At 36.5% G+C, this 21,959-nt stretch overlaps 1 protein-coding gene across 1 annotated transcript in view; it reads right to left on the bottom strand.

Annotated features, from left to right (window-relative positions):
* LOC124776104 (kinesin-like protein KIF13A) overlaps positions 1-21,959 on the bottom strand; it is a 330,901-nt gene that overhangs the window by 79,728 nt on the left and 229,214 nt on the right. Inside the window, exons 21-24 of the mRNA XM_047250946.1 lie at positions 20,174-20,307; positions 16,042-16,224; positions 8,390-8,581; positions 6,415-6,617 (exon numbers count right to left, since the gene is read on the bottom strand). Of these exons, the coding sequence (XP_047106902.1) occupies positions 6,415-6,617; positions 8,390-8,581; positions 16,042-16,224; positions 20,174-20,307 (712 nt within the window). The remainder of the gene's footprint in view (positions 1-6,414; positions 6,618-8,389; positions 8,582-16,041; positions 16,225-20,173; positions 20,308-21,959) is intronic.

Below are 21,959 nucleotides of genomic sequence, written 5' to 3'. Positions count from 1 at the left end.
ATACTTGGGAGAATCAAACACAAAATGCCAGGTCAGTAAAATAATACATCAGCAGGACAAGAGCAATGTTTTTTTTTAAAGACAGTAAGACCCTCCACCAGTGCAACACCAGATGCAGGTGTACGTGTTTCATATGTGCCTCAGACAGACATCAGTCTACACAAGAACAATTTATCACTTTTGCATTATAATGTTCACGGTTTAGAAAACAAAATAGATGCTTTTGAAACATTATTACAGGACTATCTTAACATCTATTAATAGTTACAATACACCAGAAACCATTGGACAACATTCAATATTGCAAATTAGAAGGCTACAACCTAGCTGTGTTCTACTGCAGAACACACAATAAAGGTGGTGGTGTTGCCATCTATTATTTCTATGTCACAGGTGTATATAGACCCCCCTGTGGAAACTATGATACTTTTCTGAAATCATTTGATGGAGTTTTAAATAAATTAATGTCATGCTGTGGAAGTGTAAATCTTGTCACACTGGGAGATCTGAACATCAACACTTAACGTGATGGTCAGGAAAGCGAACATTTGTGAGATTGTATCCTGTCTTATGGAGCTAAAGATCTTCTTGGACTAGTACCAATCATAACAGCTAACACACATAGTAGTTCAATTGATAATTGATCATGTTACCACAAATTATGACCACATCATCTCAACAGACATAATAAATGGTCACCTCTCAGATCATTTAGGCCAAGCACTAGTGCTAAAATGTAATACCAAATTCAAACCAAGAAAAATGTATGAGCACAGGCGAATATAATCTGCAAACAACATTGCTACACTAAGACATAGTTTAGGCCAGGAATCATGGGAATCAGTTACGACTGCCATTGGGGTCAACAATAAATGGAACATGTTCATAGAAATTATGACTGAGCACTTAAACAGAGCCATGCCATTAAAAAAAAGTGACTATCCAGAAAAATCAACCTTCAAAATCAAAACCTGTGCCATTAGATTTTAAAACAAAAGACCTGAAAGAAAAAATGGAAAACTTGTATAGCTTACAGAGACTGACTAACTCAGAGTTACACAAAGAACTCTACAAACAGTACAAATATAAATACTGCAAAGTAGTCAGGAGATTAAAATGAGGAAGAATCAGCCAACAGATAGAAGGTTCACATAACATTTCAAAGACTTGCTGGTCAATTGTAAATAAAATCAGAAACAGTGAAACAGAAACTAAAAGTAATAATGTACAATTAAATGTGAATAATGAAGATATCTCAGATCCTGTTCTAGTGCAAAATATTTTTAATAATTACTTCATAGATACTGTTGAAAATGATGTCTCTATGAAACAGGATATACAGCAATCATATGAGTCCTGTAACAAACAGAACTGCAGTACACTACCCACAGTAAGCACATATGACACTCTGCAGCTTATTGGTAACTTCAGAAACATACAATCAACAGGATTAGATGAAATTTCTCCATATCTATTGAAGAAATGCAAACATGAATGAATGAAACCACTAGTTCATCTAATAAACTGTGTTCTCGAAGACAGTGTGTTCCCTGACAAGTTAAAAACTGTCTGTAGTGAAACCAATACACAAAAAGGGGGAAATAAAGCATGTACAGAACTACAGACCCATTGCCCTGATCTCAACTTCCAGCAAACTGATAGAGAAAATAATATTAAAAAAATCTTGGAACATTACAATGAAGCTGAAATATTAAGTGCCTTCAAGCATGGTTTCAGAAGAGGTCGAAGTACCACGTCAGCAGCAGTACAATTTGTCCATCATGTACTTGCAAAATAAATGAAAAATCCCAAGCAGCAGGAGTATTCTTGGACCTCTCCAGGGCTTTTGATAAAGTACGGCATGATGTGCTCTAATCAAAAATTGTGAAGAGTGGTGTCACTGGAAAACTTATGCAACTGGTAGAAACATATTTAAAGGCTATAAAACAAGGCACAGAATTATGTACTCTGATGGAGAAATACTGGAGAAGAGAAGATCAAGTATAAGAAATGTACGTTTTGGTGTTCTTCAGGGCTCCGTTTTAGGTCCAGTCCTACGCTATGTAAATGATTTCCCAAGTTCTCTTGACAATATGCAATTGATCACTATGTATGCAGACAATACATCTGGTGTCTGCTATGCAGACAATGAGCCCAGCCTAGTTGAAGAGATACGTAACTTTATTGAAAAGGTAAGAGCACATTTTGAAAGAGAGAAACTAAAAGTAAACATAAAAAACTAATATTATTCATTTTAAACCAAGTGGTCCAAACAGGCAAAATACTGTGATTGATGAAGTTCTACCAAAAACCTGTACAGATTGTAAATTCTTCGGTTTATGCATAGATGATTAACTTTCATGGAAGAAGCAAGCTGATTATGTCTGTAGCAAAAATAACACCCAGTCTATATGTATTAAGAGATTATCACCATACCTTAATTCTGAAACCCTAATGATTGTATATTATGAATTAGTGTATCCTTTCTTGTCTTACTGTGGGGTGGGACATGCCAACTAATATGAAAAGGGTTTTCATATTGCAGAAGCGATCCTTGAGGAACACAGCAAAAATAAAATCAGGAACTTCTTGAAAACCCATATTCATTAGACACAATATTCTCACAGTTTATGGCATGTATGTACTAGAAACTATAGTGCTAGTGAAGGAAGACGCTAAGATCACAAAAACAAACATGGATCTTCCAAACTATTTAACAAGGCATAGAAAAGATTCTCATATGGTTAACAGAAGATTTACTTTAACAGCGAAAAGCCCTTATCAAAGGAGCTGTTTTTAATAACTTGTTACCAAATGTAGTTAAGATATTGACAGGGAATACTTTTAAAAAATTGAGTCAAGCAGTGGCTTATCCAAAAATGCCGTTATAACTTGAATTTATCATGAATTACAATGTAATAAGAAATAATGTAAACTAAAAAAATTGTAATTGTAAAAACTTTATACTTAGTTGAAAATGCACATGCATGTAAAATTGTGTGTTAAGAGCAATAAATTGAAATGAATTGAACTGCTTCTGAAGACAACTGATGATCTCCAGAGGATGCTTACCATATTTACTTGAATCTAAGCTGCACTTTTTTTCCAGTTTTTGTAATCCAAAAAACCGCCTGTGGCTTAGAATCGAGTGCAAAGTAAGTGGAAGTTCTGAAAAATGTTGGTAGGTGCCGCCACAACTAACTTCTGCCATCGAATATATGTAGCGCTACACAGGCATGCTTTGCAGGCACAAAGGTAAATAGTGGTGCCAAAACCTCTGCGTCAGTACATAAATTTTAAAAAAAAGTAGAAGAAGAGGTTTGTTCTCCGCCCCGAGTTTCGACCACTGCATTTTCATAAATTACCCAACAAAGTAAATAGACATTCCATATTGTTCATCTTCAAATGTAGCAGCCTTTCAAATATTCATAGCAACAAAAATAAATTTCTTAACACAAAAATACCAACAATGCACAAATCTTTAGGATTGTTGCACGAGTTGATACGCTGGGGCTAATTAAGATTTCATGTAGCGCACCTATAGCTTCGTGGAATTTTGTGAAGTGCTTGTTGGTGTTAGTGAACCATAATGAAGCGCTTTCATTATAGTACCAAATTCAAGAGGGGAGTTATTTCTTTTGATTGATGAGAACATCATCAGGCGATGGCGACTGCAGAGAGACAAATTATTTGAATGTTCTAGTAGCAGGAAAGCATTTAGTGGGCCAAACTGTGGCCGATATCATGCAGTAGAAGTGATTGTAAATGAATTTGTTAAGGAACATCGTCAGAAATTCATGCCTGTGAATGCTGAAATTTTAAAAATTACGGCACATGAAATGGCTAGAGAGCAAAAAATCAAAAATTTTAAGGCAAGTCGCAGGTGGATTGATCTGTTAATGAAGTGCTGGTGTTTTTCACTTGGGAGGCAAACATCAGTTACACAGAAACTGCTAAAAAATTATGAAGAAAAACTTGTGGAATTTCAGCGATTCATAATTAGGCGGCGCACAGAAAAGCAATACCTTCTTGGTCAGATATGAAATGCTGACCAAACTCCCGTATATTTTAACATGCCGACAAATTATATGGTTGATGCCAAAGGAAAGACAGACATAAGTGTTCTTACATCAGGGGGTGAAAAACAGCGGATGTCTGTCATGCTTGCTTGCACAGCAGATGGACATAAATTGTCCCCATAGTTTTCAAGTGAAAGACTTTACCAAAATCAGAAGTGTTTCCAAAAACTGTAATTGTATGAGCAAACGAAACTGGGTGGTTTCCGGAGGACATGATGTTGGAATAGATTAGGCGTGTGTGAAATCGTCATCCTGGCACAATGCTTGGTTTATGCAATCTGTCGGTATCAGATGCGTACGCAGGCCATACAGCATCTGCAGTTAAATGAAAATTAGAGGAAAGCAAAATGGACTCGGCAGTAATTCCTGGCGGGATGACGTCAATTCTGTAACCAGTTGACATCTGTTTGAATAAACAATTTAAGGACAAGCTTAAACGCATGTATACAGACTGGCTTTCAAAAAGCTACAGACAACTGACACCAACAGGACGTGTAAAATGCGCAAGTTTGTCACAAGTGTGCCAATGGATTTATGATGCATGGGAGTGTGTTCCAAATCAGACTGTGGAACAAGCATTTAAAAAATGTCCGATATCCAATGCACTAGATGGTACAGAGGACGATGCTCTGTATGAAGAAATGAGCAACAAAGAATTGAATGATAGTCATTCAGAATCATGAATGATATTTTAAACATTTCGTATAAGATGTATTACAAACCTAATAAAATTTTGTTTTAAATTTCAGTGTTTAATTTCTAAATTATTTTCATTCTTATTTTATAAGTGTTGCTACTCTGCATTGCACAGGATAGAAAAGCGTGGAGAGCTGCATCAAACCAGTCTATGGACTGAAGACAACAACAACACACTCAGCATTTGAAGTCATAATTAAAAATCTACTACGAAAATACGACTGGCAAGACTGTTTGGGGTGTATGTCAATATGGCCAACTCTACATTCTGAATTTTTTCCTACCTGTAACAAGAGATGGTTGCTAATAGGAACTTTTATGAATCGTGAATCACACGCAGTATTCTCTTCACCATAAGAATAATATGAATGTAAACATTATGCCACGTATTCTTTCATGTTTGCTGCTATTTCATTTAAATAATGTCTGCCTAATAAACTGCAAAACTAGAGTGAGACAATGGCAAATGCGGAAGAATATACATATCATGTCATGTTTCTATTCGTATTATTCCTATGCTGGATAGTGATACAGTCAGAAATGAAACACGGCAACTGACTAGATTTTTGAATCTAAGATGACTAATTTCTGTGCAGAATGTAATGTAATAAAGAGTCGTCTGCAGAGGTTTTCAAACGGAGAAAAACTTTCGCTAAATTCTCATTCAGAACATTTTCTATCATATGCAGTCTATTATTTGGTTCTAGTTAATCATTATCAAAGAAAGCAGTAGTGTAAGTAACAACAAATAGCAGTCTCTTGTCATTGTTTCACTAATGAGGCAAGGAAGGGTACCCGTTTGAATACAGACGCCTAACACATAGCAATGGCTACCTGGTAAAGCTTAACTGCTAAGCTTATGACTCGAACCAAACTACTGTATGACAGACATCCATTCGACCTAAATTGTGTCTCATGTTACAATGGACCAACTTTTGTTTCTACTTGGAGCTGCGGTCTAAAACTTTTCTCTCCCCTTAAATTTCGAGTCTCAAATTTCAGGTGAAGCTTAGCTTCGGGAATTTTTTTTCCTTCATTTCAAGTCTCATTTTTCAGATGCAGCTTAGATTCGAGTAAATATGGTATTCAACCATGAGAGATGTCTCTGCAATCTATGACATGACATGATCCACACTATGAGGTTTCATCATACATCCTACATCCTACATCGCTGTACAAGTGTATCATACCCACTATCAATTTTCTGTATGCCACTGTTGGAGGGATATTTTCCTGTTGGAGGGATATTTTCCACTGTATAGTATTCACTCGCAACTTAAAGCTGGTTTTCTGGTACACCTTGTATCATGTAACAAGTCAGAATGGTGTGGGGGTCATCTTTTAGTGCATACATTATTGCCGTACTTCATGTTGTTTTGTAAACCTTGGGTATTCCTTTAAATGGGGTGTAACCTCTGCTGTGCACTTCACAGTGGTTTGTAGAGTACAGATCTAGACATTCCTTAACTTACGAATACGTGTGTGTGTGTGTGTGTGTGTGTGTGTGTGTGTGTGTGTGTGTGCGTGCGTGTGCGTGTGTGCGTGTGTGCATGTGTGTGTAAATGCTAAATATCAAATTAAAAGATGCAGACTAACAGTCAGTTCACTTATACAAAACTAAATTTAAGCACTTTCTTACCTTTGGAATGTTTGATACAATCTCATATGTGACACCACTCTGTGTCAGGCAGTCTGTTCGAACAATCTTTTTTCGTATCCTGTCAGTTATGCTTTGTCGCTTGTATATATTCAAAGCAAGTCTCTTCCTAAGAACTAAATCCATAGTTGCTGGATGAGACAGTCTGACAGTTGTTTTCAGTATCAGATAAACCCTTTCATTGGCTGCAAAAACATTTCAGTCATATCATTATTATTGTAACCTGAACAGGATATGACAGTAAATTTAAATTTCTTGCTCTAGTCCATGATTAATTTCCAAGTATTCATTGCACATCAAAATGTGTTTAAAATCAAGAAATATTTTAAAAATATATTTCTTATTGAGACAGAAAATAATTTAATCGTAATTGTCTGTATTGATCACACCGGTATGACTGGTTTAGCTTACTGCTATGAGTATCAATGCCAAATTCTTCGTACACCCAGGTACATGAACAGGTGCGCCTGTTTATGTAACTGCATGTGCTAAGCATTTGACAACATGGACATTAGCATCAGAATACTCTTAATGATTGCAATAAGCCAAAACTGGTCATATTGTGAATTATTCAATAAGGTGTGATCAAAATGGACAATTATGAATAGTACATTCAAGAGGACAGTTATGAACAAAGTACCAAATATAACCACAGACTTGTTTATAGATTTTATGTTTTCAATTGACAGAAAACAATATTTATGGTATTTCACATATCTATCAGTTTTGAGTCTGGTGAGGCTCAAAACCTGTGTAGATGGCAGGATCTATAAGAAGTAAAATAAAAAGAATGGTGAGATATGAGCATCTTAATAAGCAAACACAATACAAGTCGCAATTCAAATCTAAGGACTGATTGTTAACTAAGAGGGACTGTCTACACAGAAAAAATTGTGCATTCCCAATAGTTTCCCCGTCATTATTGTCACTGTAAATTACTCATTGTTCACTTTTGTCTGCATTATGGACATTAAAATAAACAATACCTTTGGTCATAAATCAAGACATGAATACATTCCCCAATGCTGAAGTGTTTAATGAAAGATTAATTTACCATTAAACACACAAAACATACAGCACTATCATAAGAAGTGAAGGAAAAGGTGTGCAATCTTATGTGAGAGGATGTAAATCCAATACAATAAACAGTGATTTGTGAGGCAGAGGGACAAATTTATTTTAAAATGAGAGAAACAGCCACTGGGGCAAATTCAAAAACTAGTTGAATATGTAAAGTTTCCAAAATTTTAAGAAACGGTTCATCAGGAATGTGTCTCTCACCTCTGCTCCAGTTTTTCCTGATTGAGAAGCCGATAAATAGGCAATCCCACCCCCTTTTGTTGCAAATACTTTTGATATTCAGTTTTTCTTTTTCTTTTAATGAGATCAAGTATCTTCTTCCAGTGTCTGTCATCATTCCACAAATGCCTAATTGAAGTTGTAATAACTCTGAAGTAAGATTATAACATTGTAATTCCTTTTATATATTCTGAGAAGTAGTCAGAGCAAGGAGTTTGAAGATAGCTACAATTATCATCCAGGAACATCCAATTGCAGACATATTATTTATTCTCTGTTGTAAGACCCCCTTTAGCACAGTCTTGAGAATACCTACCATCCATTCAAATATGGTATGTTGGCATACTTCACATTGATATTCTGTACACAAGCCAGAAATATGAATGGTAGGTGTACCAGGAATTTCTCTGCTGGATTCCAATGACCTGAAGGAAATTGGGTAATGACATTTGGATGCCGGTTGTTTTGGTTATGGTGGTTCAACACATCCAGGGTTCAACACCTAATTGTTATTTATGTTTTAGTACACTCAAAGGATTAACCATTTTTAAAAAATATAACAACAGTAAAACACATATGTGACCAACAGCTACGTAACTACACCACAAACAAATTTGTGTCCATACTGAATACAAGCAAGCAGTGCTTTTTTTTGTACCTTCTGTAACTTTATTTAAGTGCAAGCTGTCATGGATGGATGAGTCCCATGCTGCTACAGCACAAACATCTTTTTCTTCATGTTTAATTATAGGTAAGTTATAGAATTTGTTGCCGTGTTCCTTTGGTAGAATTGAATTTGCTCCAGTAATTGAAACATCTTCCCCAGATTGATGTACAGATAGATCATCAGCTGTAATAATGAAGAATCATGCCAAGTTACAGCAGAAAAAGTAAAGAAAAGTATTAGCAAAAAATTAGATACAATTACTGATAGCCACTCAAATTTTTTAATAAACTGAATATTTCAATATCTCTGCATGAAAACAATCAAAAATATTAATAAAAATATTTTCAAAATGAAGACAAAAAATTAAGGGTACAATTAATGCGTGGAATAATACACAATGTCAACTTCCATTTCCTCATTTTGAGTCATGTTTACATAGCAAGACAAATAATAAAGTAGAACAGCTGTTCTAAAGCAATGTGGGTAAGAATCAATGAAGCCACAGTTCTGTATACATCCTTTTTTAAATTTTAATAGTTGCCAAATATTTTGGGGATACTTTAGTCTGATAAAAACACAGGTTAAACTACAGTAATCATTAACTTTTTCAGAAAGAAAATGGATAGAAGGGATGGAGGGCGGAGAGGCAGTTACAGCCCAGTTTTAACCACACAAATCTACACAGTTATGAACAATCAAATTGATGACCATCCATGATCAGTAAGATACATTGATAACAAATTTAATAATTTAAGGCTGACACCATAATGATACAGATGCAAAGCAAAATAATAGAAAACAAATTTTAAAACTTGATAGCATGCATGAAATCATAAATATGTAATATGTACCAAGTTCCCTTACTTCCTCTCCATTGATGTAACCCCTCCCCCCTCCCCCTCACACACAGACACACACACACTTGTACATCAAAATTGGATGGTAAATACCAAACCTCATCCACACAGCAGTTGTAGATTGTTTATTTATTTAAATCCGAAACACTGTTACACTATTACAAGCCTTCACAATTTATCTACTTTTGTATACAGATGTTCCCAATCGAATAGGCAACAAAGGCAATGCACTTGCCTAAATAGAGAGTATTTATTTATTTTATTTATTTATTTCATTTCATGTTCCGTAGTTACTGGTAGCGAGTGAATCACAAGGATTTGGAACGTGTCAGATTCTACATAGTTCAAATATAACTTGTATAAATACAATAAAAAGATACAATGTACATAAAAGTCAACTAAACAACAGCACAATCAATTAACAGAAAATTGTGTTTCACATGTTAAGGATGAGGAATATATTTATGATATGCAATTTGTCAGATTGTAAACAGTTGAAATATATCTTACACAAAGAAAAGATACGACATAAATAAGATATCAGCTAAGCAACAGCACATTCAGTTAACAGAACATTTTTGTTTCACATGTTAAGGACGTGTAATATATATAGGAGCCAAGATAAACTAAATATTCCAAAGGAAAAACAGGAATACCAATAAATAATTGTCATATGCCTAAGATAGCACTCAAAATAAAATTAATTATACTAAGTTTACAACACTTACAAATTTAGTGATCATATATTTTCTTTCACATATTCATCAACTGTATAAAAAGATTTCTCTATCAGGTACTCCTTGAGAGTTAGTTTGAATGCTGGCAATTTTTTGTGAAGGCATTAGATGTGTGGTGGGAGAGCATTAAACAGCTTAATGCTGGAGTAATAAGCTCCTTTTTGAACCATAGTGAGGCTTCTCAGTTCGATGTACACACTGTTTTGGTTCTTGTGTTATAGCCATGAAATTGGCTGTTATCTTTGTAGATAGAAGGGTTTTTACAGACAAACGTCAACAAGGAAAAGATATATTGTAAGGAGGTGGTAAGGAACCCCATCTTTCGAAACAAGTGCCTGCAAGAGTGCCTGTGATGGTCACCACTCATTATTCTAACGGCTTTTATCTGTGCAATGAAAATTTTCTTTGTGAGAGGTTGGTTCCCCCAGAATATAATAGCATATTACATTAATGAATGAAAATAGCCAAAGTACGAAGACTTAATGTGTCTACGTCAGCCACTGAAGCAATAACCCATAGTGCAAATATTGTTGAGCTAAGTGTTTTATAAAGATGAAGAATGTGTGCTGACCAGTTACATTTACTGTCTATATAACCACCCAGGAATTCTGTAACCTCAGCTTTTTGTATTTCTTTATATCTGCACTTAATGTTAATTTCCTCCAGATTTCTTTGTGGAGTATGGAATCTCATACAAAGGATTTTATCTGTATTGAGTGAGAGACTATTAGAAGAAAACCAGTTTACAATACCATTGAAAACTTTATTCGGGTTTGTTCAATATTGTTGTCTGTAAAATCATCAATTAGAATTGTAGTGTCATCTGCAAAAAGAGTAAATTTACTGTTTGTGTCAGAACAAAGTGGGAGAATATTAATGAAGATGAGGAATAGTAGTGGACACAAAACAGAGCCTTGTGCCACACCACAACTTACTAAGCCCCACTCAGATGAGGCAGGTTCTCTGGATGAGCCATTCAGCATTACAGTCTGCTTTCGGTCCTTTAAGTATGATTGGAGCCACGAACCAACGATACCACCCAAACCATAATATTCTGTCTTTTTCAAAAGGATTAGATGGTTTACACAATCAAAGGCTTTTGAGAGGTCACAAAAAATACCTATTGGAGACATTTTTTCGTTCATGGCTTCCAGAACCTGGTTGGTGAAACAGGTGCTTGTTCTGTAGAAAGACCAGCACAAAATTTAAACTGACTCTTGTTTAGCTGTGGAAGCTAAGATGACTGACAATCGACCTGTGCATGAGTTTTTCAAGAATTTTTGAAGAGATGGTTAAGAGGGAGATTGGGCAATAGCTTGTAACATTGTTTTCCTCATAATATTTTCAACACTTCATGGCCCTGTCAGCAACTGTATAAATATTAATTTTAAATTAACAACAGCCTCAGTTGTAATGTTTACCTAGATTTACCTAGTTTTCAGTTGGGATAACCCAACCTTCTTCAGAGTAAAAGGAACTAAGATTTATCCATAATGGACTACGTCAAAAACTAAAAACTATAATATAATAATACATCATCATATTGTAATAACTTACTGGGAAACAGCCTCAGCCCCACTTCGCAACCACAGTACGTCAGCAATGGATGTCGTACTGGAACTGGCTATAGCCTCGAGAGTGCATGCGCGATAGTGTCTCATGCGTACTTGTTAACACTGGTACCAACATGTACTCTTAAACTCAAAATTTTATGAATAACCAGGTGTGGCTAATGAAACTGACATACATGTTATCCTGTAAGGAACAAAAATATATCGTCTGTCTTAACATTTGCAATAATATGTTGGACGTCAAAAGTGAAGGGAGCAATGCATTTATTATTTTGTTGGAGATGGCACGCGTGGTTCGACATTTGCTGAACACTTAGTGCAATGGACTCACGCACCCAACCCTCTGGATAATACTCAGCTCTTGCGTTGTGAAGTGAAGGGTGTGAGGTTGGATATTTTTGAAGAAATGAAAATTTTTAAACACTTACTATATGACAAAAATAACCTTCTTAGCAACCAGCTGCAGCTGTGAAACAAAAACTTTTTTGAAAGCTTTCAACCATTATTCCATCCGCCATAATTTTAGGGAGTAATCACGCCATAATTTTAGGGAGTGATCATTATACCCTTGCCAACGTGTTTTTAGTACTCCTGTTTGCTCAATAGCTGGGATTATCTGGTATTTCAAACCTGTAGTTATCCTCATGCGGTTAAGTTCAATGATTAGCACGAATGTGCTAGGTTGGCTTAAAATATTAAACGCATTCCTCCCTTCACTTTTGACGTCAACATTTTATTACAAATGTTAAGACAATTGATATATCTTTGTTCCTTACAGGATAACGTATACATCAATATCGTTAGCTGCACCTGGTTATTCATAAAATTTTAGGTTTAAGAGTACATGTTGGTACCAGTGTTAACAAGTACGCATGACACACTAACATGCATGCGCTCTCGAGGCTATAGCCAGTTCCAGTACAACATCCGTTGCTGCTGTACTGTGGTCGCGAAGTGGGGCCGAGGCTGTTTCCCAGATAAGTTATTGCAATATGACTATGTATTATAATTTTACAGTTTTTAGTTTTTGACTTTGTCCATTATGGACAAATCATAGCTCCTTTATTCTGAAGATTGTTGGTAGGTAAATCTAGTTAACCATTGCAACTTAGACTGTAGTTAATTTAAAATTAATTGTTTTTCTCACCTTTTTTTAAAGAGTGGTATCACTACAGCTAGTTTTCGCCTGTCTGGGACTATTCCTTCTAGCAGAGATGTAAATATGTTCATTATATTTTGCAATTTCACACATGCCCTTCACACATGCTATCTTTTTAGCTGCATTTCTATAATTCATTTTAGCAGCAAAATCACGCACACCCATATTCACCGCCATCTTATGACTGATGAATCAAGAGCCAATAAAACGTCTTTCCCATTGAATATCACTATAATTTGAAAGACTAAGCACACAAGAGAGACAAGAGAAATGAATGTTACTTTTCAGAGTGCTTATCCAGCAAAGTAAGATCCGAATGCCTGGTGCAACACTGTACAGCACTGCTAAGTATTGTGGTTACTCATTAGACTTTGTTACCCCTAGCTGAAAGAACTCCCAACAGCAACAGCTACAATTCAGTTTTAGAAATGATGTTTCCCTCCTCCATGTAGCCTTATTCCAACAAGCCAACATCTATGCAAGTACTGCAATCCTTCCTCGACCAGTATGCTGCCCACAGACAGTGCACAGTGAATGTGTCTGGAAGTTTGCTAAGCAGTGCTCACTTGTGATTGTGGTCAGCAACTAATACTGATTAACTATAGACTTGGACATAATCTGTCTGCTGTACATTGAGGACATATTCTAAAGCTGTCTAATTCAAGGGAAATAAAATTCTCAGTTTTTATCAAATATCACGAGAGATCCCTGAAATGTTTAATTTTAGGTATGTGTTTCATAGTTCTCTGTATAGAGCCATATTGTACAGGTTGTACATAGACAAAATTTCATTCCTTTGCAATGGTTCTTTCATGGTCACCAATATTTCCCTATCATCCAAGATCAGCTGTTTTGTGACAAAGGGAAAACATTAATCTCTAAGAATGGAAAGTCCAGGATGGAATAACAACTTGAAAAGGATAGATTGCTACTCACCAAATACAAGAGGTGTTCAGTTGGATATGAGCACAATGAAAAGACTGCTACACATTTAGCTTTTGAACAAAAAAGTCCTTTCTCCAAAACAGAAAAACACACATACACATACACACACACACACACACACACACACACACACACACACACAAAACATATTCACATAAGCACAACTCACACACACATTGCTATTGTCTCCAGCCACTGAGACCCCAGTAGCTAAGTGTGCTTGTGTGCCAATGTGTGTGTTCTGTTTGAGAAGATAGACTTTTGACTAAAAGCTTAAATGTTTAGTAGCCTTTCATTGCATCTGTCTGCAAGTCAAAACCACCTCTACATGGCAAGTACAAAACTATCCTTTCCATACAGGTGTTTTTTCAATATTTCAACATTTAAAATTAAAACCTGATTATTGGATAATTTATAAATGCAGTGTTGCAAATTTCCAACTCACTGCTGTAAAACTTAAAATAAAGCTTCTCATTACTCCACTAATTTTGTCACTATATTTGCTCCTTTAGAATGATTGCTGCATTCTCACAACACATGGAAACACAAAAAAACAATGTTGTGTATTTATAGCATTACATCAACCTTGATTACCCCAGGCTTAACAATGTCATTATGGAAGTGCTACACTGCTGCTAAGTTTGCATTCAGGTGATTTATCTCCTTTCAATGACTATTTTTCCTGTAGAGTCACTGTAATGGATAAAATTGGAGAAGGAATATGCTAGGCCACATTCCACTCTTCACAATGGACAAGAAGAGGCAGAACCGACCAGTCAAACCATACATGGAAGCGTATGGTACCTACATACATACTCTGCAAACCATTGTGAAGCGCATAGCATGGTATCACATGTCAAAGATTTGTTTCCATTCCAACTATATACAGAGTGTGGGAAGAATGACTGCTTGATTGCTGCTGTGCACACATAATTAGTCTAATCTTGGCTTCACAAACCCTATGGGAGTGACTTGTAGTGGCCTGAGAAGATCTTGAGATTCTCTATTTAACACATGTTCCAGAAATGTTTAAGTAGGCTTTCATGGAATAATTGGCATCCATTCTTAAGAGTCTGCCAATTAATGATTTTCAATATTTCCATGATGATCTCTTCTGACTAACAAACCTGGGAACATTCATATTGCCATTCTCTTTAAACATTCAATATCCCATGTTAATCCTAAATGCTACTGATCCAACACATTTGTGCACTATTCCAAGCAGAGATGCACAGGTGATTTGTAAACAGTCTTCTTTGACTATGACTGAGCCAATGTGATCATTACACTTTATATCCCAATTAACTGTTACATCCAGGTATATGTACGAGTCAACTGATTCCAATTGTGACTCATTGATATTGAACAGAGAGGACAATACTATTCTGCATTTTTGAAGGGTACAGCCTTAAATTTCTGAATATTTAAAACCATTTGTCAATCTACAATAATGTTGGAAGCTGAAGAAATGAATTAAAATTTGTGCCACAGCCTGGACTCGAATCTGGGTCTTCTTGTTTACTAGGCAGAAATGCCGACCATTACACCACCACAGCACTATGGACAACATTGCTGCACAAACTACCCAAGTCGAGTGCCGTCCCTAACACAAACTTCAGTTCATATCTCCAGCTTATTTTCCCCATACATTATCACATTACCAGGGCTTTCCAGCTTTGGAATAGCACCCCGGTGTTGGACGTAATGGGGAAGTCCTGTACTGAAAATAAGCTGGAGATATGAATTGAAGTTTGTGTTGGGGAGGGCACTCAACATTTGTGCAGCAATGTTGACCACAGTGGTGTAATGGTCAGCATTTCTGCCTAGTAAGCAAGAAGACCCGGATTCGGGTACCGGCCGTGGCACAGTTTTTAATTCATTTCTTCAGCTTCCAACATTATTGTAGATAAAGATGAGACTTAAATGTCTCAGGGAAAATTTAAATATAACATATGTTAATCTTTGCACTACTCTGAAATCTTATCAAGATCTGACTGGATGTTTGCACTGCTTTTTGGAGATAGTACTTCATCACAGATAACTGCATCATCTTCAAGAAGTCTGAATTAACTATTAACATTGTCTATCAAGTCATTAATATACAACATGAACAACAATGCTAGCAACACACTTCCCTGGTGCACAACTGAAGTCACTTCCTACTTCTGCCAATGACTCTCCATCCAAGACAATATGCTGCATCCTCCCTACCAAGAAATTCTCAATCCAGTGGCAATATTTTTGATACTCCACAAATTGTACTTTTGTTAATAAATGTTGGTGTAGTACCAAATCAAATGCCTCCTTGAAGTCAAGAAATACTACAGCCACCTGATGCCATTATAAAAGATTAGTAGGCAATTGCAGATACTACCATTGAGATCCAGGAAGAGAACAGGCACATGTGGTTCCATCCCAGGAGGCGGTTCCCAATCTGCTGGGGCTCCTGGTATCCCAGAGCCTGGTGCAGGCACAAGGACAGCATTACGTTCCTCTGTCAGGCTCACCCACTGGTCTACCAGGCTCTGCTCTCTTTCGAGGTCTTGCTCTGTTTTGTCTGTAAAATAAATGACTCGGCAAGTGAAACAGAAGTGGGGTCACTTTGTAGAATGTGTAACATAAAACAGTACTTGTTGACATGGCTTAGAAATTTGTTCTTTGTTTGCTGTTTTATATTATTCACTCTGTTAACTGTTATATCAACCTCAAGATTCAAAAGTGAGAAGAGCAATTTTTTAGAAAAATACCTTACAGATTGTGCTGCAATCCACACAGAAAAAACAAGTCCATTAAATAAAACTCAGTATTGTGAAAACAGTAAAGCTAGTAAATTTACTAAGGTTGCAAGATCAAAAATTACACAATAAAATAGATTCTAGATGGCTTTCAAGAATGGGACGAATTCTGGTATAACAAGACGCATCTGTATCCCTCAATATGTGCTGGCATACAAAATTGATCATGAAAGAGTTACAAGTCTTTAACAAGTTTCAGTAAGTTATTTCAACAATAAATTGTTCCTGATATTTGTACAGATATTCTGTACAGTGCCAATAATGAACCATTACAAAGAGTAGTGGTGGAGGTCTAGAAGTATCTTGACCAGACCATAGTATCAGGCACTGCCTGTAACTAAAGAAGTGAGGAAAGGACACTGTAGCTCGACTTCTTACAGGGAACATATTGGGACTACCAAAACATCCCACCACCACCACCACCACCACCAACACAACCACCACCACACAACATAGATTCACTGTTATTACAATTGTGTGATGTGAAACATAACGTTATCTTATTTCTTCAGATTATCATGGGATTTTGAAAAGGACAAATGAGCCTCTTGTTTGTTCATAAAATTTACAGAGTTTTGAAAATATGTATTTTCTGTTCTAACACTAAACACAGATGTAACTAATTGCACACGTGTATAATAATAATATAAAAAAACATATTTCTTCATAATTGCAAATATTCATGTAACTATTTGCTTGATTTAATGTCCTTAAATAATTTTTGTATGAAATAAATTAATGTATTCTGCCATTTCAGTGTGAATTATGTAATTTTCAAGTAATACTGGTCCATGATGGGGTTATTTTAACAGCAGTCAATGTACAAACTGCCAAAGTAGTTTCTCTCTCTACAATTTCTTGAAAGAAGATAATTAAAAAGACTGCCTGCTCAGCCATCAATATGTTGTCTACTATCAGTGACAGACCTCAGCCTCCGTGTTGTTTGTATTTCACAATCACACATACAAAGTCAAACAGGTGCTATAAAGTAAATTAACTGTAGTATTTCACAGTGTAGAAGTGAACTGCAAACTGCTAATGGACAGAAATTTCTTAATACAAGTGAAGTCTGAAAACTTTTGTACATTTGGACCTGTTGGAACAGTCACTTTCATAGGGCCTTTAGTTGAAATAATCCTAAAATAGACTAGTGTTGCAAAATAATTACATAAGTCCCACAAAAATGGTATAATACATAAATTTACAATGCACCACACTTCTGGTAAAGTTATAGGATATAATTTGTGCCAAAAACTGTGTTTATGCTTTTAAGACAGTTTATGAAGTTTTGCAACAGATCAGGACACAGTCTTTTTTGTACAATACAAGCAATTTCTTATTGGTAGTCATAGGTTTCTGTTTTTATCTGAGTTACAAATCACCAGTCATACTGATGAAGGCAATCTGCAGTAGCAGCCGAAACATCTGCAGTTTTATCACACCGTGATGCAATTACACACCTAAAAGAATCCTACTGAATTGGGTATTGACTGTGAAAACTTATACTCTTACATATTACAACTCAACTTGGAGGCAAAAAACTGGTGGGGGGATAGATACAGGGCATCCAACAAAAGACTACCTGATTTTAGAAATGAAGAACACAAAAAAAGACCAAGAGTGGAATGCAATGAGCAATACATTTATTGTGAATGCTGTAAGAACTTTTTACATAAGTTTCAAAATATTAGTTACCAAATATGCTAACAGACAGTTCTTCATGCTGTACGGATCACATCTGCATGCATAAATAAACTCATTCTCTGCAAGAGTCTCTGCAATCACTTCACAATTTTTCAAAATGATCAGAGCTCACAGTAATGAGATGGCACAGACAAAAAACAAGTTTTCCACCACATCTTCTGGTATTTCAATGGAAAGGGATTCAGCTGCTACATTGAGTGAAGATTCAAGCTCATTCAGAGTGGTGGGATAGTTCCAGAGACAGTGTTTCTATGTGCCCCACAAAAGTAGTCACATGGAGGCCAATCCATGCCTGCACCAGTAAATTTGGTACAATCCAATATAAGAATTCTATTCCTGAAGTATTCGTCAAGAAAGCAGAAGACTTTGCTTTGTGCAATGTGATCAAACTCTACCTCATATGAACCTCTCACTGCCTCGTCGATACTTCAATGCTTGCTGTGTAATGACAAACTGTTCCAAAATTACAATTTGCATTCACTAGTCACCAATTTTCACCTCTGCTGCATACCACGTCTCAGAAGTTACTTTTTGAGAATGCAGTGCTTTTGCTTCACACAAATGTGGATTTCTGGAACCCCAAAATTGTCTGTTTTGTTTATTCATGAATCCATTCAAGTGGTAGTGTATTTTATCTGTGAACCAGATATAGTCAACATAAAATCCTTCGTCATGAACCACTATGAGAACCTGCTCCACAAATACAGCCCTCTGACACTCAATGGGTATGACGTGGCAACTAGATTTTGAATGAAAACATGTGCAGACTGATTCTCAGTATTGTATGCATGCTGGAACACTTCAAAATAGTATTTGTTGCAATTCTTTGGATGGATTTGTTTAATAAGTCCTGAAAATGTGGTGACATTTCCAGGAGTAACATTAGTTTAGCTGGGGCCACCATTCCCCACTACATCATTAGACATGCTGCCTGTCCATTCAAATTTGTTGAAGAGCTCACAGTTTTTGCATTGAGTCCTTTTGGAACATTAAATTGTGTTTGAAAAAGAATCACATATTGCTCAAGGGAATACTCAATTTCAACCTCTTCCTTTGGTATGCTAAACTTCTTTCAAATTTTCAACTGTGGAACTGATCACTCTGGTTTTTGGAGTGCTATTTAAAGGCACTGTGTATTGCAATTACAGCACCGTCTGTTAGTAGCCTTTGTAACAACTGCTGTGAAACTTCTGTATAAAACTCCTACTGATTTCACAATAAACATGCCATATGTTGCATTCTGAAATGATGGAAGTTACAGATTGGAATATCAACAACATTAGGAAAAGGACAGATTGCTACTCACCATAAAGATGGCCCATTGAGTTACAGACAGGCACAACGAAAAGACTGTTATACATTATAGTTTCTGACCAAAGCGTTCTTCAGCAAAGAAAACAAACACACACACACACACACACACACACACACACACACACACACACACAATCAAGCACATCTCACACAAGTGACAACTACTACCAGCTGTGCTAGCTGGAGCCACTTGTGGTAGTGGTCATGTGTTAGTGAGGTGTGCTTGCTTGTGTGAATATGCATGTGTGATCTCTTTATTTTAGAAGACTTTGCTTGGAAGCTATAATGTGTAACAGTCTTTTTGTTGTACCTGCCTGCAACTCAGTGAGTCATCTTTATGGTGATATCAATCTACCATTTTTCTGAGATTTGTTGCTTTCTCCCATTCATATTTGTTTTCATGCTTCTTTTGTTAATTATTTTAAAATCAGGGAGCCCTCTGTTGGACACTCTGCATGTACAAAAAGGATTTGCTTACTGAGCTGTTGAAGTTAACATTTCATCTTAAAGTAACTGGTTGTCGTTTTCAGTCCATGTGGTTCTTTAAATTATTGTAATAATAAACCAAAATAATATAGAAGATTAATGAAATGCTATTGTGACATGGTCATACTTCCACGGTATCTCATTTGTGTTTTGGTGAACAGTCTCAATTGGTGAATGAGACTACGTATATAGCAGAAACTGTAGTACCTTGTTTATTTATCAACTTCTGTATCTGTTGGTCTAGGTATTGCCGCCTCCTCATCAAGGCATCACTCCATTTTTCTCTGAGGATGGAAAGGTCCTCTTCTTGGTATGAGTCTAATGGTTTCTGGAGACGTGACCTGGAACATATAAAGATAAGGGATCCAAGTTTCCAGTTTTTGTGGTAAAATGTTATAAAATTATCATAATTATTGTATTCACCTGAGTATAAGATGAATCTGAGAATAAGATGATTCCCTTTTTTCAAGATACTCTTGAGAAAAAAGTACCTTTTTAACATATTCTGAGTAATTGGAATTACAAATTTTTATTGATATTAGGTATCTGCCTAAAAAATTAACATTGCACGTATTCTGAACTTAGTCATTTATTGATTTTCTACACTTTGATAATACACAGAAAAAATAAACAAAAAGAAATTGTTTATATTAATTTTTATCTTCACTGCCTTTTCAATTTACTTAGTCTGTCATCTGTGGCAACACTATTTTTAATCATCATCATTTTCATCCTGACAGGACAGTTTTAAAACATATATCTTCATTGCCACAAATATTCTGCAGTTTGTTCTGAATATGTTTAGATTTCTGAGGTTTTGGTTATGGTGGGACCTGAACACATAGCGAATTTCGCTTCTATACTGATGTGAGAACGTTACAGTGTCTCTTACTTCCAAACATATTGCCTGCCCGCCACTCTCTCTTGGCTGTGTAGAACCAGCAGTTGACACTCTCCCTATCATTCCTGTCATACCTCATGGTCATCATTGACAACATTGATGCAGGAAACACATATGAGGCCTGTCTAAAAAGTATCTGACCTTTGGCCAGAAAAAATATTTCAAATACCTGATGGGGTTGGAACCCTAATCCCCTTCAAAGTAGGCCCCTTGTGCTGGCACACACACAGCCCACCAATCCTTCCATTGCCAGAACCACCTCTGGAAATCTTCTTTCGGATTGGTGTTCAACCCCATCGTCGTTTTACGCATTATCTCTTCTCTACTCTCAAAATGGGTGTCTTCAATTTTGAAAATAACCAGAAGTCACAAGGAGCCATGCCTGGAGAGTAGGGAGGTTGGCGAATGGCTGTAATTCCCTGTTTGGCCAAGAAATTTTGGATCAAGTGGGATGAACGTGCAGGGGCATCATCGTAATGCAGTTGCCAGTTTTTCGCCGTCCACATGTCTGGTCTTTTGCATGAAACTGCATCACAGAGTCACCAGAAAACATCTTGATAGTACTCCTTGTCACTGTTTGTCCTTCCAGTGCGTATTCATGGTGCACAATTCCACAGACATCAAAGAAGACAGTCAGCATCACCTTGATTCTGCTTCACACCTGCTGCACTTTCTTTGGCCTTGGAGACTCAGGATGCTTCCATTGCGGCAACTGTCTTTTTGTTTCTGGGTCTTACCCGTACACCCATGATTCATCTCCAATTATATGAGTGTTCAGAAACCCAAGATCAGTGTTGGTGGTGTCCAGAAGGTCCTTTGCAACATCAAAATGGAGGTCTTTTTGTTCCGGCAACAACAATTTGGGCACGAATTTTGTAGCCATTCAGTGCATGTTCAAATCATCATGCAAAATTGCATGTGCAGAATCTTTACTCACTCCAGCCTCTTGGGCAATCTCCTGCACAGTCGAACGATGATCTGCCATCACCAAATTTTGCGCCCTCTCAACAACAGCTGCACTCCAAGCAGTTTGGGGCCTGCCAGAATGCTGGTCACTCTCTGCTGATGTGCGACCATTTTTGATTCGGTTGA

Source organism: Schistocerca piceifrons, chromosome 2 (genome assembly GCF_021461385.2).
Source record: "Schistocerca piceifrons isolate TAMUIC-IGC-003096 chromosome 2, iqSchPice1.1, whole genome shotgun sequence".
Lineage (NCBI taxonomy): Eukaryota > Metazoa > Arthropoda > Insecta > Orthoptera > Acrididae > Schistocerca > Schistocerca piceifrons.
The sequence above is the reverse complement of the archived record's forward strand: the minus strand, read 5'-3'. Positions and strand labels throughout refer to the sequence as shown.